Consider the following 21,915-nt stretch of genomic DNA (forward strand, 5'->3'; position numbering starts at 1 on the left):
GGTCACCTTAGGTTGAATCTTCTGAAGAGGAAACCATGTGAGTTCGTTGGATTCATCTGGAGAAATAGAAGAATATCCCTTTCCCTTTAAGATTAGTTTCTTAGATTTCCATTGATTAATCTGTCTTGATACCAAATGGGCAAAGGAAGGGAGGTATCCTTCAATGTCTCGAAATGTTTTTCTGCTTTTGTCAAAATATCTCCTTGTAGTAAGTTTAAAAAATTTAAAATAAATAAAGCTATATTAACAACAGTTATGGAGAAGGCAATGGCACCCCACTCCAGTACTTTTGCCTGGAAAATCTCATGGATGGAGGAACCTGGTAGGCTGCAGTCGGTGGGGTCACACAGAGTCGGACACGACTGAGAGACTTTCTTTTCACTTTTCACTTTCATGCATTGGAGAAGGAAATGGCAACCCACTCCAGTGTTCTTGCTTGGAGAATCCCAGGGACGGGGAGCCTGGTGGGCTGCCGTCTATGGGGTCGCACAGAGTCTGACACGACTGCAGTTACTTAGCAGCAGTAACAGCAGCAACAATAATTACAGAAAGAAAGGAAAGCGATAATGATGAAAACATTTCTAGGAAATATTTTAGTACAAAAGAAATCATCTAGAGATCTGTTTGGGGACTGGTATTTGGTTGTGGTTTTGAATTAATGGGTTGATTTCTTCCTTATTCAGTACATACATTTTTCTTGATATAAAAAGAAGTAGGATCTGATTGTGTTTTAAGTGGTTTGTGTTATTTGGGGCAAAGGATTAGGAGCAAACAGTTAAGCACTTTTTCCTAAGTGAAATTACTGAAAAGCTGATGCAGAACAAGTCGACAAATGAAACGTTGCTCACATCCAAATACCTGACCTTGTCCCTGGAAAAGAAATGCAGCCCAGTGGCTGCTGAATCTCTCTGTTCAGCGTGTTAAAGAAGATGATTGTACTTTCAAGACAGACTGGAAAAGAAGCTGAATATTTTGTATTTTTGATATTCTTAGGAACAGATAACTTATTTGGCAAATGGTGTCTTTTTTATGTTGTTTTTGTTTTGTATTGTGAAATAGGCAGTGAAGATGTTGTTATTTTAAGAATCTTACAGACTGGAAACAGAAATAAAGCTATACTAATAATAGTTATAGGCTTAAAGAATATATTGCATTAGAATCTAGTAAAGTCTGTTCTGGATAAGGAAGATAAGAGTGTTCCTGTGTATTTCTTATTTGATTTTTTACTTGCAGTTACAGTGTGTAATGTGTTTAATTATGTCTTGTGTTTGTGGATTACAAGGAATGTCTGTAATCTGTTGTAATAGAGAATGAATGTAAAAATTGTTTTAATTTGCTTAGAAATATAGGCAGGCCATTGTCTGTTTTTATAGAATTAGGTGTTCTCATTATCGCAAAGTAATTAATAGGTGGGTTATAATATATTGTGTAGTTTCACCTCAGAGAGGTGTGGCCCATATAAAAGAAGCATTTGTATCAATCGAGACATGTAAGAAGGAAGAGGAAGAAAGTTCAGGGCAATGAGTTACATCCATTTCCCATAAAACTTTCTTTCATTTGTCATAAACCTTTTGTGTATTTTTTTTTATTCATTTTATTTGCCATTTCTTATATCTTTTTATTAAAAGCATATATCTTTTCTTTGAAGTATCTTGTATGTTAGCATTTTATAGATTGGTGAATATATTTATATTTTATAATATATATTTATTTATATATATATTTGTATTTATTAATAGTCTAAAATCTCTTTAGTTTTTTAGTAAGAAAAAATGTTTTGTAAGAGGAAGTTAGCGTTCAGTAATTCATGTTTTAAAATCTTACTTCATTTGGAAATGACCTAGCTATTTAATAAACTTTTATTATTTAGTTTAGTATAACTCCAGAAACTTAAGTTACCCCAATCCTAAGAGATTATTTTAGATGATTATAATAGATTATTCTATTAAAAATATAATTATTTTTAATAGAGTTTATCTAAAAGTTTTCATCTTATATATATATATATATATACACACATATAAAAGAGCTACCTTTTTGTTGACAAATTTAGTTCACCTTAAACCTAGGCACAATAAAAGTATTATATAATGTTGATGACTTAAGACATGTCTTAATTAGATTAGCAAATAATTATATATAAATTATATTTATATTTAAATAAACATTATATTTACTATTGAATATTTTTCAGTTCATGTGGACTTGAATTTAAATAGCTTATTAATTTCATATTATCTAAAAATAAAGACATATATTGAGACATAATTTTAGATAGATAGGCATAGTTTTCCGCTTGAAATTTAAAATATCTGTTTTTTTTTTTTGAGTTCCACCAATTTGTTTATGGCTGGAGTCCTAGATGGAGTGGGCTGTGTATCCCAAGGACATGATAAGAGTTAACTTTAGGTTTTTTCTTAGGCCTGTTTTTGTTTCCCAGGCAGAATTGGAGTTCCAAAAAAGTATTTTAACAAGTTAACCTTTTCCTAACTGCACATGTAAGAAGAATCGGTTTTGCAATTTCAAAAAAGATTTTATTTTAATCAGTTTTCTCTGGAGTCTAAAGCAATTTTGTAAATCAATAATAATAATGTGCCAATTTTGAGGAATAAGTAATAGGTGATGGGATCTCCGGTTGTAATGTATCCATAGGTTTCATAGATGCATTAACCTTTTTTAAGGTCTGTTAAGAGATGCCATTTGTTAGATTTCTTTTTTATAACAAAAAAAGGAGAATTCCAAGGACAGCAAGATTCCTCAATATGTTTTAATTCTAACTGTGTCTATAAGTTCTTTAGTAGCCTGTAATTTTTCTTTTTTAAGGGGCCATTGCTCTGCCCAAATAGGCTTGTCATTCTTCCAAGTTATTTTAATAATTGCTTTGTTTGTTAAACGAGCAGTGGTCCTTAGGAAAAATGTGGAATGTATATCTGAGTTTGCCATAGCATAAGTAAGTCCCTTCCTATTAGATTAAGGGGTGCATCTATCACATAAGGTCTTAATGTTGCAGGCTGGCCTTTTGGTCCTTCCCATGGGTAGATTTGTACATTTTGATAAATTTCTTGTACTTTGGTTTGAGAAATTCCTGCAATTTGGCAAGAGATTTTTTTGTATAGGCCAGGATTTGGGCCATAAGTGTTTGGAAATAACAGTAGTATCAGATCCAGTGTTGAGGAGACCAGAAAATCTTTTACCATTAATTTTGATATTTATTTTTAGTTGGGCATATTCAGATACCAATGATGTCCATAAGGATTATTTTTGATCTGTACTGTTGAATCTGCCTGTTCGTGTGTCATTAGAAGAGTTAATAGAAGTGTAAGGCAAAAAAAGTAATTGAGCAATTTTGTCCCCCTTTTTGAATTGCCACAGAATCTGAGATGACATCACAATTTGAATCTCTCCTTTATAATTTGAATCAATTATTCCAGGGTGAACAGTAATTCCTTTAGAAGTCAAACTAGATCCGCCAAGTAAAAGACCGAAGGTTTGTGGGGGCAGAGATCCAAAAAGTCCAGTAGGTACTCTAGAAGGGACTGTTCGAGGGTAAAGGAAAAAGTCATTTAGGGCTGGTATACGGACTGCAGCACTGCCGGATGTTGAGGGTTTGAGGGAAAAGATAGAATTGGCCCCTGGTTTTTGTTGTAGGGGACCTGGGGGGTGCCCTGTTTGGAGTTTCCTGGAATAGGTTTTCCTTCAATATCAAATTTAGATTTACAATCTTTGGCCCAATGCATTCCTCTACAGCAGCGAGGGCAAATTCTTGGAGGTTTTTTATTAGCCTTCTTAGGGCAGTCCCTTTTTAAATGGTTTTTATCTCCACATGTAAAGCATCCATCATTTCCCTTTTTAAAGATAGCAGCCATTGTCTTAGCTAGCATTTGCATCTTTTAAGTTTCTGATCCTAAATTGTGACAAGCCTTCAAATAATCAATAATAGTCCCAGTTTCACGAATTGGAGCGATAGCTCTTAAACATTCCTGATTTGCATTCTCATAAGCAAGTAATTTCTCTAGCTGTTTCTTGGTTTCTTCTCTGATTACAGTATGGGAAATAGCAGTTTCTAATCTAGCTAAAAAATTAGCATAACTTTCATTAGGTTCTAACAAAGGAGAGACTTCTGGAGTTGCGCCTGTTGGCAAAGGAGGAGCATTTGGAGCAGCCGGGGCAGGGCTAGTAAGAAAATTTTGAAATATTTTATGTTGTTCTAATTGGGCCTTTTGTAAAGTTTTATCACCTACTTGATATTCATGCAATAAGTATTCAGTCTGTTGTCAAATATCGTGAGGGCTAGAATTACCTTGAAATGGCAGAATTACAGCTTTCATGAGAGCCCATAGGGGCCAGAAATCAATCGGAATATTTTTTCCCTGCCTGGTGGCTCGTTCAACATTTTCTTTGACCTGGTGCCAAATTTCTAAATCAAAACTGCATTTATCAGGGAACCAAGGATTACATTTAACCATTGTTTGAAAGCAAGCCTCTATTCATTGACGCGAAACCAAAAATCCCTGCTTTAAACAAATGGTGAAGTAAAGTAGAGAAATAATGGGGCTTTCCAGCTGTTTGACCCGTGTCTTAGTACTTACCAACCTCAATAGGCCCTGACCTCAATAAGCCTGGAGTCACTCCGTCCAAAATGCCACGTATACCAGTGTCCGCGTTCTGGGTGCCACTTGTTGGGGTCCTTTAATGGACTGGAACCTGGTGGTCTGGAGTCCATGATAAGAAAGTGAAAGAGAGAGAGCCGGAGGGAGGGAGAGAGAGAGGAAGAAAGAAAGAAAGAAAGACCCGGGGACCCAAGCTCTGATGGAGCAAAGGTGCTTTAATGATCTTTCTGTGAGTATATATAGGCTGTTGTACAAGAAACTTCTTTCAACAATGATAAAGGTCAGAAAACCAAACATATAGCAACTGTTACCAAGGGAGCAAGGGATTAATAATGGTCACAAGGTCAGGAGACAATCCATATCTCAAGAAAGGGGATCGAGACTAAGCAGTTTTGCCGTAAAGAGAATGTTTACTGAAGGAGATTCAAGCCTGTCTCACGTAATGACCTCAGTCCTGGGAGCATCTTGCTGTTCCACTAGTTTCTGACAACAGAAAACCGATAGGAAACCGAGGATTTATGAGAAACAGCATGTAGGAATCCTCCTGTTAAACATTCCCTGACACCATGAAGTGATGGGACTGTATGCCATATCTTAGTTTTCTGAATGTTGAGCTTTAAGTCAATTCTTCACTCTCCTCTTTCACTTTCATCAAGAGGCCTTTTAGTTCCTCTTCACTTTCTGCCATAAGGGTGGTGTCATCTGCATATCTGAGGTTATTGATATTTCTCTTGGCAATCTTGATTCCAGCTTGTGCTTCCTCCAGCCCAGCGTTTCTCATGATGTAGTTTGCATAGAAGTTAAATAAGCAGGGTGACAATATACAGCCTTGACGTACGCCTTTTCCTATTTGGAACCAGTCTGTTGTTCCATGTCCAGTTCTAACTGTTGCTTCCTGACCTGCATACAGGTTTCTCAAGAGGCAGGTCAGGTGGTCTGGTAGTCCCATCTCCTTCAGAATTTTCCACAGTTTATTGTGATCCACATAGTCAAAGACTTTGGCATAGTCAATAAAGCAGAAATAGATGTTTTTCTGCAACTCTTTTGCTTTTTCAATGATCCAGCGGATGTTGGCAATTTGATCTCAGGTTCCTCTGCCTTTTCTAAAACCAGCTTGAACATCTGGAAGTTCATGGTTCACGCATTGCTGAAGCCTGGCTTGGAGAATTTTGAGCATTACTTTACTAGCGTGTGAGATGAATGCAATTGTGCAGTAGTTTGAGCATTCTTTGGCGTTGCCTTTCTTTGGGATTCTTCCCCTTATGTTGCTGATTTGCTAAAGAGAGACTAAGTTGGATATTCTAATGAGTCACAAGGTAACATCTAACAATATACCTGTACATGGTTGTTGTTGTTCAGCTGCTAAGTCATGTCTGACTCTTTGCAACTCCATGAACTGGAGCACACAGGCTTCCCTGTCCTTCACTATCTTCTGGAGTTTGTGCAAACTCATGTCTATTGAGTCAGTGATGCTATCTAACCATTTCATCCTCTGCTGCTCCCTTCTCCTGTCTTCAGTCTTTCCCAACATCAGGGTCTTTTCCAATGAGTCAGTTCTTCGCATCAGGTGGCCAAAGTATTGGAGCTTCAGCTTCAGCATCAGTCCTTCCAATGAATATTCAGGGTTGACTTCCTTTAGGACTGACTGGTTTGATCTCCTTGCTGTCAAAGGGGCTCTCAATTTGAGTCTTCTCCAGCACCACAGTTCAAAAGCATCAATTCTTCGGTGCTCAGCCTTCTTTACAGTCCAACTCTCTCATCTGTACGTGACTACTGGAAAAACCGTAGTTTTGACTATATGGACTTTCGTCAGTAAAGTGATGTCTCTGCTTTTTAACACACTGTCTAGGTTGTCAGCTTTTCTTCCAAGGAGCAAGCATCTTTTAATTTTGTGGCTGCAGTCACTGCCTGCAGTGATTTTGGAGCCCAAGAAGATAAAATCTGTCACTGTTTCCCCCTTTTCCCCATCTATTTACCATGAAGTGATGGGGCCAGATATCATGATCTTAGTTTTTTAATGTTGAGTTTTATGCCAACTTTTTCATTCTCCTCTTTCACCCTCATCAAATATATACATGTATAATGAAATCTAACTAAAATTTAATCTGGTGGAGCATCAACTTTATTATAAAGATGAGAGGGTATATGATCACTTTAATTCCTATCACCATTTTTTTTCCCCACAAGGGCAATCAAGAGTCAGTTACTTAAACTGGTGTGTCAAATCCTAAATGCCCATAACAGCCAAGAAAACGGCTTAGCAATCCCCCATCAAGCTCTGATTTTTCTTCCAGACAGCTAGAATCAACAGTGACACCCTCCCCTGAAAACTTAAAAAACTTACTTGTGTCCAGAACGCGGATGCCGATGGGGGCCGACTCCTCCTCGGTCAACCGGTACCATTCCTTTTGAGGGCTGGGCAGCCACTCCTCCACACGGCAGGAGTAGTTACCCGTGTCCTGGGGGCTGGCCTGCAGCACGGTAAGCCGGTAGAGGAGCGGGGAGAGCATCTGAAAGCGGAGCCTGCCCTCCCAGGGGCTACCCTCTGGGCCAAAGACAGCATCTGCACCCACGCTCAGCAGGGCTGTCCGCTCTGTGGGGTCCTCGTCCTCCTCTTCATCCACCTCCACTTCCTCCTCCTCCTCCTCCTCCCCATCTTCTGGGCCAGGGCTACCCCTCTTTCCTCCAGCTTTAGTCCTCAGGGAGTACCAGGCCACGGCGAAGCGGGAGTCCTGGCTGGAGCGAGACACGATGCTACAGTCCAGCTGGAAAGCTGCCTTCTCGAACACCGTGGCATTCGGGACCACTGTGTCCACCTGCAGGGCAGCATCTGGGGGAGACGAGGCTGTTTTAGTTTCTGCTCAAAACAACTAAATGTCCACCATTAAATATGTTTTAGGAATACAGTAACATACAAGAGAGTTCCACGCCTCTATTGAAAGGAATGAGGGGGCATCGTGTACAGAGAGGAGGAAGGAAATTCAAGAAAAACTGTTAGAGTACGGCACGCTGTGTACTCCACACATCACTCTGCAGAAGAATATGTGTGTGTGTGCTCAGATGCTCAGTTACGTCTGACTCTTTGTGACCCCACGGACTGTAGCCTGCCAGGCTCCTCTGTCCATGGGATTTCCCAAGCACGAATACTGCAGTGAGTTGCCAATTCCTACTCCAGGGGATCTTCTTGACCTAGGGATCATACCCGCATTCTCTTGAATCTCCTGCACTGGCAGGTAGGTTTCTTTACCACTAGCACCACCTGGGAAGCCCCATGGAAGAAAATAGAAAATACATTTTATTCCATTTGATTGGAATATCTGTGGAAGAATTCACAAGGAGCTGGTAACATGGATGCTTATAGGAATCCAGAGGGAGAGGGGCAGATTTTTCACTGTGACCCCTTGTAGTGGTTGAATAGATTTCTGCCCAAAGTCATGTCCACCTAGACTCTCTGAATTTCCTTAATTGGAAATAGAATCTTTGCAGACATACTTGAGTTAAGATGTGCTCATAACTGATTTGGGGCAGGCCTACATATCAGGAGAGAAGAGGGCACACAGAGACACATGGAGAAGGATATAGAAAGGCAGAGACAGATTGGAATGATGTAGCCACAAGCCAGGGAACATGGGGCCATGAGAAGCTGAAAGAGACAAGGAAGGACTCTTCCTAGGAACTTCAGGGGAGCAGAGCCCTGATAACACTTTGATTTCACCCTTCCAGCCTCCACAACTATGAGAGAACAGATTTCTGTTGTTTGAAGCTACGAAGTTTGTGCTAATCTGTTATGATGGCCCTTGGAAATGAATTCACCCCCTTAGCAGCTTTTGAATTTAAACTGTGTGCATGTTGGTTGTTGGCTACAACACAGGAAACCCAAGGAGATAAACATTCTCCAAGGAATGAAGCTAAGCAACAGACAATAAACCTGAAAGGGCTCCTTACCCCGAGTATGGAATCCCCAGGAGGATAACATGGACAGTGTCCTCTCAATGGACGTAGGAGATGCAGTCCAACCACTAAGAGATAACTGAACAAGTTAAGTCGTATCCCACAGATGCCACCAGACGGCTCTATCTGCTTCTTTTGCAGGTTTGGGCTCTCTAGAGTAGGTTCTGGAGAAGGCAATGGAACCCCACTCCAGTACTCTTGCCTGGAAAATCCCATGGGCGGAGGAGCCTGGTAGGCTGCAGTCCATGGGGTCGCTAAGAGTTGGACACGACTGAGCGACTTCACTTTCACTTTTCACTTTCATGCATTGGAGAAGGAAATGGCAACCCACTCCAGTGTTCTTGCCTGGAGAATCCCAGGGACAGAGGAGCCTGGTGGGCTGCCGTCTGTGGGGTCATACAGAGCTGGACACAACTGAAGTGACTCAGCAGCAGCAGCAGCAGAGTAGGTTCTAAACGTGTAATTCATTCCCTACCTCCTCCCTTTGGCTCTGTTTATGAAATGCTCATGCAAGATGCCAACGTAGCATCAACAAAAATAGACTGAATCAGATTCTACTTGGATGACGACCAAATAGGAGCCTTTCCCAAGTGCTGCCCTAGGCTTTCAATGAATTGGCTGAATTGGCTTGCAGGTGAACACAAAGCTAGTTACCGCCACTCCCTTGGGGCTCTGCTAAGCCCCTCCACATTCCTCTCTGCACATACGGAATCTCATGTGCGCCACTGGACACAAAGCTTAGGAACCAGCTATAGGTGATGCACATGGTGCATCAACCCAGCTATCACCAGGGATGCGTGGTGGGGCACGGTGGGGAGAGGGTGATGGTGGTGGCAGGAAACGCTGCAGGGGCCAGAGGGCAGAAAGTGGCAGGACAGGAAATAGGTTTGCAGGCAACTCAAACTGTCTCACTCATCAGCTTATCCCTCCAGGGAACACAGCTGATGTGCCAACAGAGAAAGGCTGTGCTGGCCCGAGTGAGGCATTGGACCCATCATGGCAAGGTGGTAAGGGGCTGTGAACATTCAGTTCCCCAGAAGGGCCTCTTCCATCTAGTCTCCCTTTCTGTCTTCTAGTCTAAGGCTCACAATTTTTCGGAGCCCCTTCAAGGGGCTTCCCTGGTAGCTCAGAAGGTAAAGAATCTACATGCAATGCAGGAGACCCAGGTTTGATCACTCTAGTATTTTGCCTGGAGAATCCATGGACAGAGGAGCCTGGAGGGGACTAACACTCAAATGCCTTGTTTATGTTAATCACTCAACACAAGTTTTTTGAATAAAATTAATTTTCACCTTCCCACAAGCCCAGTCCCCTTAACATGCCTCTTTACCAACTTGGTTTTCTGCATCTGTCCCCTTGTAGAAGAGGCGAAACCATCTCCCTGATCAGCCTTTAACACTCTTTTCCTTACTTTCCCATGTTTAAGCTACAAGAAAAAAGTTTGTCCCTGCCCCTCCCAGAGGTCACGCTGATACTTCCAAGCTGTGACCTAGACCAGTGACTCTGATCTGTGGTCCCTGCTCTGGGGGAGGAATGTGGTTTCCCCTCTCCCCTGGTGAACCAAACACAACTACTAATCTATTCAGCAATAGTCCCACCCTGAAGAAGCACAAGCCGGAATCAAGATTGCTGGGAGAAATATCAATAACCTCAGATATGCAGATGACACCACCATTATGGCAGAAAGTGAAGAGGAACTAAAAAGCCTCTTGATGAAAGTGAAAAAGGAGAGTGAAAAAGTTGGCTTAAAGCTCCACATTCAGAAAAATAAGATCATGGCATCTGGTCCCATCACTTCATGGGAAATAGATGGGGAAACAGTGGAAACAGTGTCAGACTTTATTTTTGGGGGCTCCAAAATCACTGCAGATGGTGATTGCAGCCATGATATTAAAACACGCTTACTCCTTGGAAGGAGAGTTATGACCAACCTAGATAGCATATTGAAAAGCAGAGACATTACTTTGCCAACAACAGTCCCTCTAGTCAAGGCTATGGTTTTTCCAGTGGGCATGTATGGATGTGAGAGTTGGACTGTGAAGAAAGCTGAGTGCCAAAGAATTGATGCTTTTGAACTGTGGTGCTGGAGAAGACTCCTGAGAGTCCCTTGGACTGCAAGGAGATCCAACCAGTCCATTCTAAAGGAGATCAGTCCTGGGTATTCTTTGGAAGGACTGATGCTAAAGCTGAAACTCCAATACTTTGGCCACCTCATGTGAAGAGTTGACTCATTGGAAAAGACTCTGGTGCTGGGAGGGATTGGGGGCAGGAGGAGGGGATGACAGAGGATGAGATGGCTGGATGGCATCACCAACTTGATGGACATGAGTCTGGGTGAACTCCGGAAGTTGGTGATGGACAGGGAGGCCTGGCGTGCTGCGATTCATGGGGTCACAAAGAGTCGGACACAACTGAGCAACTGATCTGAACTGAGTTCCTTCAGTTTCCATATTTCATAAGCAATGCAAGGCGATTCTTAACTCAACTCTTAGAGCTCTTTTATTTCCAATCTTCTATATGTTCAACTTATATCAGAAAAAAAAGCTCTGAGGTACATCTACATAAAGAATCTTAGGCAAGCAGTAAAAATGGTGGTCATGAAATGTTTTCAGTGACAGGGGGAAAGACTCACAAAAGAATGCTGGGGCCGGGGGGGAAATCACATGAAACAGTAAGATGCTGACTTCATTTAGAGAGAGAGACACACACAGAGGGAATATGAAGATATGTTGTTTACTCGTAAGCTGTGTCTGACTCTTTGCGACCTCATGGTCTGTAGCCCACCAGGGTCCTCTGTCCATGGAATTCTCCAGGCAAGAATTATTGGAGTGGGTTGCCATTTCTTTCTCCAGAGGATCTTCCCAACCCAGGGATTGAACCTGCATCTTCTGCCTTGGCAGGCAGGTTCCTTACCACTGACCCACCAGGGAAGTCCATGAAGATATACAGACAGTGAGATTACAGACTTTTTTTTTTGGCCACACCATGTGGCAGGATCTCAGTTCTCCCACCAAGTATCGAACCAGCACCCCCTGCAGTAGAAGCTCGGAGACTTAACCACGGGACTGCCAAGAAAGTCCCTACAGATAATTTTTTATTTCAAAACTGTATTTTTCTATTTTCCAAATGCTGTTATTAGTATGATCACCTTATATAATCGGAGAAGGAAGGGAGGCAGGCAGGCAGGCAGCTGGTTGATCCGGGCTACTCAACTGGCTAAACAGGAGGCGGACTCGAGGCTGCAGACTTAGGGGCCACACTATGAGCACACAGCGTGGCAGGAAGGAAACCTGGGCAACCACTCGGTCTGCTCGACACGCTGGCAGCGTGACACTTCTCTTTAGGCTTCAGTTCTCTCCAGAGTAAAACCCATACTCAGGGCCCTGGTGAGGACTGAACATGAACTGCCCCCCTGTGGCTGGGAGGGATACAGCTGGCTGCCTCCTCCCATGCCGCCTGGGGCCTCATGTGGGGATCTACAAAATGGGTGGGAGGAGGAGGGAGACGGTGTTCAGCTGCTGCATCTACCATTTGTCTTTGGGGAAAGACATGCAGTGCACTCAAGGCAAGGGGGAAAGGGGAAGAAAGCTCATGGGAAATACGTCTCAAAGCAGAGGCAATTCCCTCTCCAGCTTAGGCAAGACAGGAGGACAGAGATAATGTCCTCTTCTATAACAAAGGCTGTATCTGCTCGCTGAAGTGTGTGCCATGATGTGTGGGGCGGGCATAACCATGAGGCTCCAGGATTCCACCAACAAAAAGAGCTGCTCTACTTAGATGTGAAAGCATTATGAAAGCTTCCCTTGGCGCCAGTGACCACAAACAGAACCCTGGGATGCTGAGAACATAAGACAAAACATTCCTCTGGATACAGGTCCCAGTGCATTTCTGTCCCATGTCCTTCAGGGGCCTGTCCTTAACTGACCTGTGGTCTGATAGGAATGAGTGATGACATGGTGTTTCAGAGGACACAGGAATCCTGCACATCTTTGCTTTAATTATGTGTTTGAATATAGAACAATAATTCTACCCAGTAATTATGCACATTTGGGTACTTTAGAACCAACAATAAAGAAAAGCATGAGGCTGCACAGAATAGTCATTAGCACCAATAAAATTATTAGGAAGTGAGAGTATAAAGGCTACAGCTACTTCATTTTCTATTTAAATCATATGAATCAATTCTTTTCCACTGAAAATCCACAAACTGAATTTTCAGAACCACATGATTATACTGTTTCAAGATTTTTGCCACCTGTCTGAATCTGAATGTACTCTTTGAAAAGAAAATATTCTACTCTATATATGGGCTTCCCTGTGGCTCAGTAAGTAAAGAATCCACTTGCAATGCAGGAGACTGCCTACAATGAGGGTTAGATCCCTGGGTCGGGAAGATCCCCTGGAAAAGAAAATGGCAACCCACTCCAGTATTCTTGCCTGGAAAATCCCATGGACAGAGGTCCATGGGGTCCCAAGAGTCAGACACGACTGAAGCAGTTGAGCACTGCTCTGTATAACAGGCTCTAGATTCATCCACTTCACCAGAACTGACTCAAATGAAGTAAGTCAGAAAGAGAAAAACAAGTGTTATATATTAACACATATCTATGGAATCTAGAAAAATGGTATTGATGAACCTATTTGCAGGGCAGAAATAGAGATGGCAACCTAGAGAACAGACTCTGGACACAACGGGGAAAGAAGAGGGTGGGATGAATGGAGAGAGTAACATTGAACAGACATTACCACATGTAAAACAGGTAAGCTAATGGGAAATTGCTATATAACACCAGGAGCTCAAGCCAGTGCTCTGTGACAACCTGGAGGGGAGGGATGGGTGACGGATAAGAGGGAGGTTCAAGAGGGAGGGGACATAGGTACACCTATGGCTGATCCACACTGTTGTATGGCAGAAGCCAACACAATAATGTAAAGCAACTATCCTCCAATTAAAAATAAATTTTAAAAAATATTCCAGGCTCTGGAATAAGTGACAAATGTTATTCTAGTTAAGAAATGGAATCACCTTAGGCCAAAGCCAGATGTGCAGTTTTTCACTCACTAGGGGGAAAAAAGATCTCAGACACTTGTGAGTGCACGTGTAAAATGTAAATGCTCATACATTTAACTGCAAGTAACTAATTAATTGTATTAATTTAATTAACAATGGGTTCATTTTGAAATTAATTTTATGCAACGCATAAACTATCACAGAGGGGAACCACCAAAGGGAGGGGAGGCCTGGGGAGGTTAACTCTCACCTGGTCGAGTGACGCGAACAGCCATCTGGCCAGCGGTGTCCTCAGCCTGTTTGTACCACATGCCACTGGGGCTGGGCAGCCACTCCTCCACACGGCAGCTGTAGGTGCCGCTGTCCTGCACAGCCACGTTCTGGATGAAGAGCCGGTACACACCCGGGGAAGGGCTCTCCAAGTGCAGCCGGCCCTTCAGGTTGTTCTTGGCTGCCTGCTCTCCATAGTGGAAGGTGGCATCGCGACTCAGGCGGGCCACAGTCTCCCGCTCTGGCTGGTTGGGCTTCCACACAAACCATTCCACCAGCAGCTGTGAGGCTGCGCTCGTGCGGTTCAGGACCACGCACTCCAGCTGCACCTGCCGCGTCTCCAGAACCGACAGGTTGCCCTGCTCTTGGCTGAGCTTCAGGCGGCTATCTGCATAAGTGAGGAAAGAGAAGTTGCCAAACAGAAAACAACGAGCCACTTGCACGCAACCTTTCCCAGTGGACGTGAGTGCATGCCTTCCGAAGACAGGACAGCAGCAGGCTCACACGTGCACCCTGAACACTCTTCAGTTCTTGATCATGGGTCTGAGTTCCTGAGTTTCAAGGAATTTGGTGTTACAGTAGCAGCTGCCCCCAAATTTATAAACCTCATAGATTCAGATGCTTAGGAGAGGACAAGCATGCACGGTAGATGACTCCACGTCCAAGTGACAGCAGAGCATGAGGAGCGTGGACAACTGGAGGGGGTGGCAGGGCAGAGATGGAAAGGGCATGGTGAGAACCCTGCTAGAAGTAACAGCAAATTTTTAAAACTGACCACATTATGGCTAGAATATGCTGAGCCATCAACCTCAGAAGAACAGCAGGGGAAGGCCAATTTAATATGTACACCAGTTGGTCCTAAGAATTGCAGTTCTTACTTTCTCTACCAAAAAAAACACAACAAAAAGACCATAAGGGTTTCCTCTCAAGATGGGAGCAGAACTGATCTAACATCAGTAAAGAAAAGACTGATACGGATGGCTGTTTGAAACCTCAGCCAATCAGATTGTTCTCCGGAGAAAAAGGTCATTAAACATGGTACGCTTTGATGGCATCCTTGCAATTTCAAAAGGGCCCAAAAAGCCTCTCTGGACTAGAGGGGTTAAAAAGCTATGAAACTGTAAATGCACAGAAGCCCCTGGAAAGAACACCTCCTGAGTCAGGGAGGGGGAAGAACTTTCACTTTTCACTTTTCCACTTCAACACTGTCACAATATTTTATAAGGCACATTTATTCCACTTTTGTAATAAAAGTTCAAAAAATTTTAAAAAACAACTGAAATTTATATATTTTTTTGAAATTATATTTTAAATAACCAATCTCTGAAAATATATACATACTCTTGTTGTCTCGGGGTTGAAAGATTATTTTCTCCTTTGTGCTTTTTTAGTATTTTCCAAAAGTTCTATGAGTGTATGCTTTCTTATTAAGGGGGGTAGGGGGTACTGGAAGAAGTAGAGAAGGGGAAAAAAAGAAAAACATACAAACTAAAAATCTCAACTGGGGACTTCCCTGGTGGCCCAGTGGTAAAGATTTCACCTTCCAATGCAGGGGGTGCGGGTTCAACCCCTGCTTGGGGAGCTAAGATTCCACATGCCTCATGACCGAACAGCAAGAATGCAAACAACAAAAAACAATACTATAACAAATTCAATAAAGACTTTAACAATGGCCCACGTCAAAAAAAATTTTTTTAATCCAACTGAAAAAGGGGAATGTGTTGTTTTAATCTATGTCCTGTGAGTTTTCTGTTTATAGTGTTAATATTCCCCACAAACAGAGATTTCACTAGCTGTGTTTTGACAAGGATCCTTACAGCCCTTGTGCCCTAGTTAGCTTGCTGCTGAGAGTCTGTAATCCCCAACAGGGAAATTCCCTTGATAAATTTAGGCTGTACCAAGAACTTCTCAGTTTCAGCACAAATGAGAAAAGGGAAAGGCGGAATGATGACTAAGAGGAAACACATGGGGGGGGAGGGGTGAACATGACCTCCCAGTGGGGAAAATGGTCAGAACTGAAAACAGACACGAAGAACAGAAACCCAGGAGAACATCTGCAGGCCTAATGGCAAGCTTCAGTTCTCAAAAGCCCCAGGGACTGGCCTGAAGGCAGGGCATAGGTCACTGGAAATACCAACAGGAATCGTTTAGACTGGAGCTTCCTGTTTTATGCCTCAGAAGCAGTGGACCATGAGGTAGATGAGAATCCCAGGATCGGGGTGGCCTGACAAATACAGTATCCTGAGGAAAGGAGGGGACCGGCCCCGTGGCATTCAGCCTGGGCCAGGCCACATATGGACTTCTGCATCTGCTTCCAGAACAAACTTTTATGGAGGTCTCCTGGGAGATAAGCCGTGAGAATAGCATGGTGAGGAAAACAGGACCTGTGCTCACTCATGGGGCTTCCCGCCTACTGACTCTGAATATATAAATAGTAAACAAGTAACACATAATAACTGATGATAAACGAATGTCCACAGGTATAAATATGAACAGGCAGTTCATAATGACTTATATACAAAGAGCTGTTTCAGGTCGTGACGTGCTCTGAAGAGGCTGGAGAAAGGAGACATGGAGAGATCGTTGTAGTTCAGTCGTAAGTCGGGCCTGACTCTGCGATCCCGTGCACTGCAGCACATCAGGATTCCCTGTCCTTCACTGTCTCGTGTTTCATGTGCAAACATGAGTTTGAGCAAACTCATGTCCATTGTGTCAACGATGCCATCCAACCATCTCATCCTTTGTCGTCCCCTTCTCCCCCTGCCCTCAAACTTTCCCAGCATCAGGGTCTTTTCCAGTGAGTGATTAGGGTGTCATTTCAGTTAAAATGAGCTAGGAATGCCTGAGGAAGAATGCGATAGATGGACATCTATGGTTAACATGTTCTAGGGTGAGAGAATAACAAGCACAAAGGCCCTAGGGTATCAGGGAAAGCAACCATTCATTCCTTATTCAACCAATATTTACTAAGGGTGTCATGCCAGTGGCTGGAGATCCAAAGGCACAGCACCTGTCCTCTAAGTGTTTACAGTATAGTGGAGAAGAAATGAAAACAATTATTATACTATGCATTTTCTATGGAACCCCTGGTGACATAGGAGAAACCAGGGAAGGCTTCCTGGAAGAGGTGCTGAGTGAAGTCTTAGGAATGGGGTAAAGACAGGGAGAAGCGACAGGGGAGGTGCACTCCAGGAGACAGCAGCATAAACAAAGGCATAGGGTGGCAACACAGCATCCCACAGCCCATCGGGAACCACAGATTGTGGTTAACAGTGAACTATAGGGCATGCAGGAATGAGGGATGGAGAGGGAGCTTAAGGCCACATTACGTGAAAAGCACAAAGAACTAGAACTTTTCAACAAGGAGAAGGGGTTCCCTTCACATATTTGAAAGGGTATGACTCAGACTAATCTTGGGTTGTTCTGGGGCAGACCTAACACCTGAGAGGGAAATTACAGGGAAGGGGACTTTCTAAGGACCAGGGCCACCCAGAAGTGGAACTAAGTGGGGCGGAGACAGTCAGCGCTCCCTCCCTGGAAGTGTGCCAGCAGAGGTCAGACACGGCTACCAGGGAGCACAGTATAAACAGGATAAAGGTTACACTTACAGGATCTGAGAGGGGTCAAGGGGTGATTCAATTCGCACAGGAAAGGCTCATTCCTGGGCTGGGATTGGGTGAAAAAGAAGAAGGGGGAAGCAGATGAAGGAAACCAGAAAATCCCTTCCAGGCAGGAATCCTGGGTATGGAGCTGGCACCAGCCTGAGATCCGGGAGCACCAGGGACCCTGCCTTGCTGCACCTTGTGACCCCCATCTGTCGCTTGGGCTTTTCCCTGTTGAAGATGCTGTCTACAATAGCAGAGTCAAGAACACGTCTCTGAGTTTGCCATCAGTACCGGGACCCAGGAGGTAAAGCGGGCGGGCCCGTAGTGCGCTAGGATGACACTCTGCCACACTCACATCCAACATGAGCCCCGTAGAGCCTGCCGCCCCCAGGCAGTCTCTCTGCCCTCAGCCCACTGCCTGGGCTGCACCCCTGCTCTTACCTGGCCGCTTCACAGTGACCTCTGTGCGCCCTGAAACCTCCTCTGCCAGCTTGTACCAGGCATAGTTGGGGCTCAGCAGCCACTCTTCCACATGGCAGTAGTAGCTGCCGCTGTCGCTGACCTCGGCTCTCTGGACAGTGAGGCTGAACAGACCCCCGGACATGTGCCTCTCAAACTGCAGCCTGGCTCTCAGGCCCTCCTCCTCGGCATAGGTGCCATACTCAAAGGCAGAGTTGTGGGTGGTTTTGAGGATGAGCTTGCCGTCGGCGTCCGAGGGCTTGTGAACATACCAGAGCACAGCGAAGTGGGAGTTCTGGCTGGTCTGGGACTTGACTGAGCAGTTCAGCTGGATGGGCCTGTTTTCCACCAGGGTGAGGGTCCGCTTTGATTTGCTCACCTGCAAATTGGTCACTGCAAAGCAAAAGGGGGCGCTTTAGCAGAATCACCGCATACTCCTGGAAATGTGGCCTGTCCCAGGTCCTGCCTCTAGGTTCCCCGTCTAGCACAGTTCCTAGAGGACCCAACACTGATGGGCTTCCCTCAAAGCATGGCTCAGCATAAGGACAGCAGCACGGACCCCATCTCATCCCAAACAGCCTCTGCCTTCCTCTGCCTTGCCTCGCCCCCAGCTCAGGTCCTCACTGTCTCTCCTGGCTGCTAACCCCATCACAGAGCCTCCAGGGAGATTCGGCAAACACACACACCTGCCCATAGCATTTTCCTGCTGAAGAAATTTAACAGCTTCCAACCGTTCATATTGTTTAGAGTATGCCTGCTCCATGTCCCTCATGAGGCTAAAGGTAGGGGTGCTCTGAAGAATAAGATGGTCCTGCGTGGGGATGGTCTCATCAGTGCACCCTGAGATTTGGGCTTCAGAGAGCACTCACTCACTCACTGTTTTCTGGGATACGTGAGTGAATGAGTGGGTGAGTGGATGAATGAATGAGAGTGAGCTGGAGAAATATGGTAGCAGTTGGTGGGAGGATGCTGGGGTGCTCTTCCTGGGGGAGGGGGAAGGAGAAGGTGGAGAAGAAAATGATGAACAATGGGACAGAACAGAGCCAACTCCAGCCTCCCCTTCCCCTCTCTCCTGATCTACCCTACCTAATTAATTACCATGCTCTCCTTTAAAGTGGCAAGAAGCCACGGTCTAATGAAATATATCTTACGAAGGTAATTGGAGATCTCACCCACTTCATCATTATTATACTTGGCTCTGCTTCCCCTACTCACCATCCTCCCCTTACTGAAAAAGTGGGGGGAAAAAATCACAATTTCGAGTTTCCCTTAGGAAGCTAAAAGTAAAAGAATCATTTTATCCTCACCCTTCTCTTTATACTTTGTGTGTTGAGGACCAAATCAGCTAAGAAAGAAACTCAGGACAAGGCACAGACCCTGATAGGGAGAGCAAGCTGGGCTTCCTCCAATGAGTCTGCCCAGAGGGAAGGCCAGGGCAGGTTGGCCTGGGCCTGTCTCCAGCATCCCTGCCGATCAGTCTCTTGATCCAGAAACAGGACTGAGTCCACTGGTCATGCCTGGGTCTCTTCTGTCAGCTCCAGCTGGCTGGTTCTCTTAGAGCTGAGAGTGGAAAGGTAGGATCAAGGTCCAAGTCCCATGCCCCAAGGCAACTGAAACTTTTGAAAGCTCCAGACTGTCACCTGGACACCCAGATAAGCCACAGACAAAGGTTCTGAGTGACTGAAAGGATTCAGCAAGCTAAGTACAGCAGAGACCATACACAATACCATGACTACAAAAGCAACTCTCAGGCTGTGTCTTCCGGTGCTAAATCAGGTGACAGTCTTCACAAAGCTGAATTCACATACCTCAGACCTTCTCCAGGCATCAACACACATGGTTGAAATAACCTGGGAGAAATCCCCTGGGCCACGACCCCACCCTTCTGGTTTCATCTTTTTTGGGCAACAAGCCCACTCTCCTGCCTTCTCCCTTCTTCAAACGCACAAAGTCCTCCAGGGCGCTGGAATCCAGGGCAGGCTTCACCAACAAGCACCCAAGCTCTGGAAACTAGATTCACGTTAGCCTGCCAGTCGACTTTTCAGATCCGATCCCTCTAATACTTGAAACAACCAGCTCCCTTTTCATTCCTTTCCAACCCGATTCACTGCATGCAAATGATATCTATATCAGAGCAAATGACACCACCTGAATTATCTGGTGCTTGGCCAAAAAAACTGGGTTGTTCAGTGTAGAACAGAAAGAGATTTAAAATGTATTATTAATTGGGGCCAGATTATTTTTGCAACTGTTACTAAGGAAACCTCCATTGCTATAGTAACTGCATATGTTAAACTGTATTCCTATGACTAAACTTCAACTAGTCACATGGTCTGAGAACAAGAATCCAAGGAACAGAAATGTTTCAAAGCATTTCTGTTTTTTTTTTCTCCTTTCCACGTCAAAATATTGTGAAGTGTGGAAAAGCTTGAAAGAGAGGCATTTTTGAAATCTGGCGCATGTTTGACAGGTGGGCAAGGGGTCAGCTCTGTGTCTACGTTCTGAATTTCCTCTCGCGTCTCAAGGACAGGAAGGACCTTTCCTGAAGCCCAGGGGAGATGGCAGCCTGCACCAGTAATTAGGAAACACTCTCGCATCCTACTGGCACTGCCCTGGGCGATGTGTGGCCAGCCGGCACCACCTTCCTCCATGGAGGTGGGGAGAGCCCAGCCCCCTTAAGAATCGGAGGCATTTTCATCTGCAAGGTGAGAACCATTACAGCATTCACCTCTGAGGAATGTTGTGCAGATTAAAAAGCAATATTCTATAGAAAGAAATTAGTACAGAGCCTGGTATAGAATAAACATGCAGGATGTTTTCACCATTCCCCTTTCTTTTTGGTGTCTGGACTCAATCCCACATTCAAAGCTCCCTACTAAGTCAAGAAATGCCAATCATAAGTTGCACACTTTCTACGGAAAGTACTGTCTATGGACTGGCAGCATCCGTGTCGCCTGGGAGCTTGTTAGAAATGCAGATGCACAGGGCCCACCTCGGGCCTCCAGAACCAGACTCTGTCTTTTTTTAAACAAGATCCCCAGGTGGTTCCAATGCACCTGAAAGCCTGAGAAACCTTTCAGCTGCGTGAGTGAATGGAATGGAATTAGGCAGTAAACACAAAGGTGAAAGAAAAGACGCTGAGGACTTGGTTAATCCCCAACCATGAGTCAGCAGGAGGAAAAGGTAGGAAGATGGGTGAGAGGCTGCAGGCCAGATCCTTCCCACACCCCACACGCCTGCACAGATACCAGGCACTTCCCAGCTCCCAGAGCTGGACTGTACCCTGTTGGAGAGAAAGGCTCTTTCTGTACCTGGAGAGTCTCCATCTGAGGCCTCCGATCACCTGTGGACCTGCAACATCAGCATCACGTGGGGTGAAGACACTGACTTACAAACCCTGTGCCTGGGGCCCAGAGACCTGCGGTTTCAGGAGCCCTCCAGGTGATTCTGATGCACCAAATTTGAGAAATCACAGGTGTGGCACCGAGGTGGCTGCAGGGAACTCTGGAGATAGCAGTTTCTGCGCAGTGGTGTGAGCAGTAGCCAGAGGGTAGCAAACAGGCAGTGAGGAGCAGAAGGAGAGAGGGATGGCTCTGTCTTTGTTAGAGATCTGTGACAGTCATCAGTCATGTTAGGACTACAGGGGGCAGTAGCTGGACAGCAGGGATTTTTCAAATTGAGGGACGTAAGTCAGCCAGGAGACTGGGAGAGAGTGAAGAACGGCTGCAGGAGAAGTGTGTGTGTGTGCTGTGTGTGTGCGCATGCATGTGCAAATCCCATCCATCTTCAAAAAAGGAGGGGAACTTCCCTGGTGGTGCAGTAGATAAGAATCTGCCTGCCAATGCAGGGGACACAGGTTCAGTCCCTCGTCTGGGAGGATTCCACATGCCTCGGAGTAACTAGGCCCCCTGTGCCACAATTACTGAGCCAGAAGCCTGCAACCACTGAGGGCCATGCACCTAGAGCCTGTGCTCTGCAACAAAAGCCACCAGAATGAGAAGCCTGCCCA

The 21,915-nt window shown here is 44.7% G+C and overlaps 1 protein-coding gene across 6 annotated transcripts in view; it reads right to left on the minus strand.

Annotated features, from left to right (window-relative positions):
* The window catches only part of IGSF3 (immunoglobulin superfamily member 3), a 130,244-nt gene that overhangs the window by 15,911 nt on the left and 92,418 nt on the right, over window positions 1-21,915 (minus strand). For all 6 annotated transcript variants that reach the window (XM_086392065.1, XM_086392064.1, XM_086392062.1 and 3 more), the window contains 3 exons: window positions 17,889-18,299; window positions 13,823-14,230; window positions 6,955-7,440 (listed from right to left, as the gene is read on the minus strand). In XM_086392065.1, the coding sequence (XP_086248191.1) occupies window positions 6,955-7,440; window positions 13,823-14,230; window positions 17,889-18,299 (1,305 nt within the window). The remainder of the gene's footprint in view (window positions 1-6,954; window positions 7,441-13,822; window positions 14,231-17,888; window positions 18,300-21,915) is intronic.

This window comes from Bos grunniens, chromosome 3 (assembly GCF_055505025.1).
Source record: "Bos grunniens cultivar Pamir isolate PY7600 chromosome 3, Bosgru_T2T1.0, whole genome shotgun sequence".
Lineage (NCBI taxonomy): Eukaryota > Metazoa > Chordata > Mammalia > Artiodactyla > Bovidae > Bos > Bos grunniens.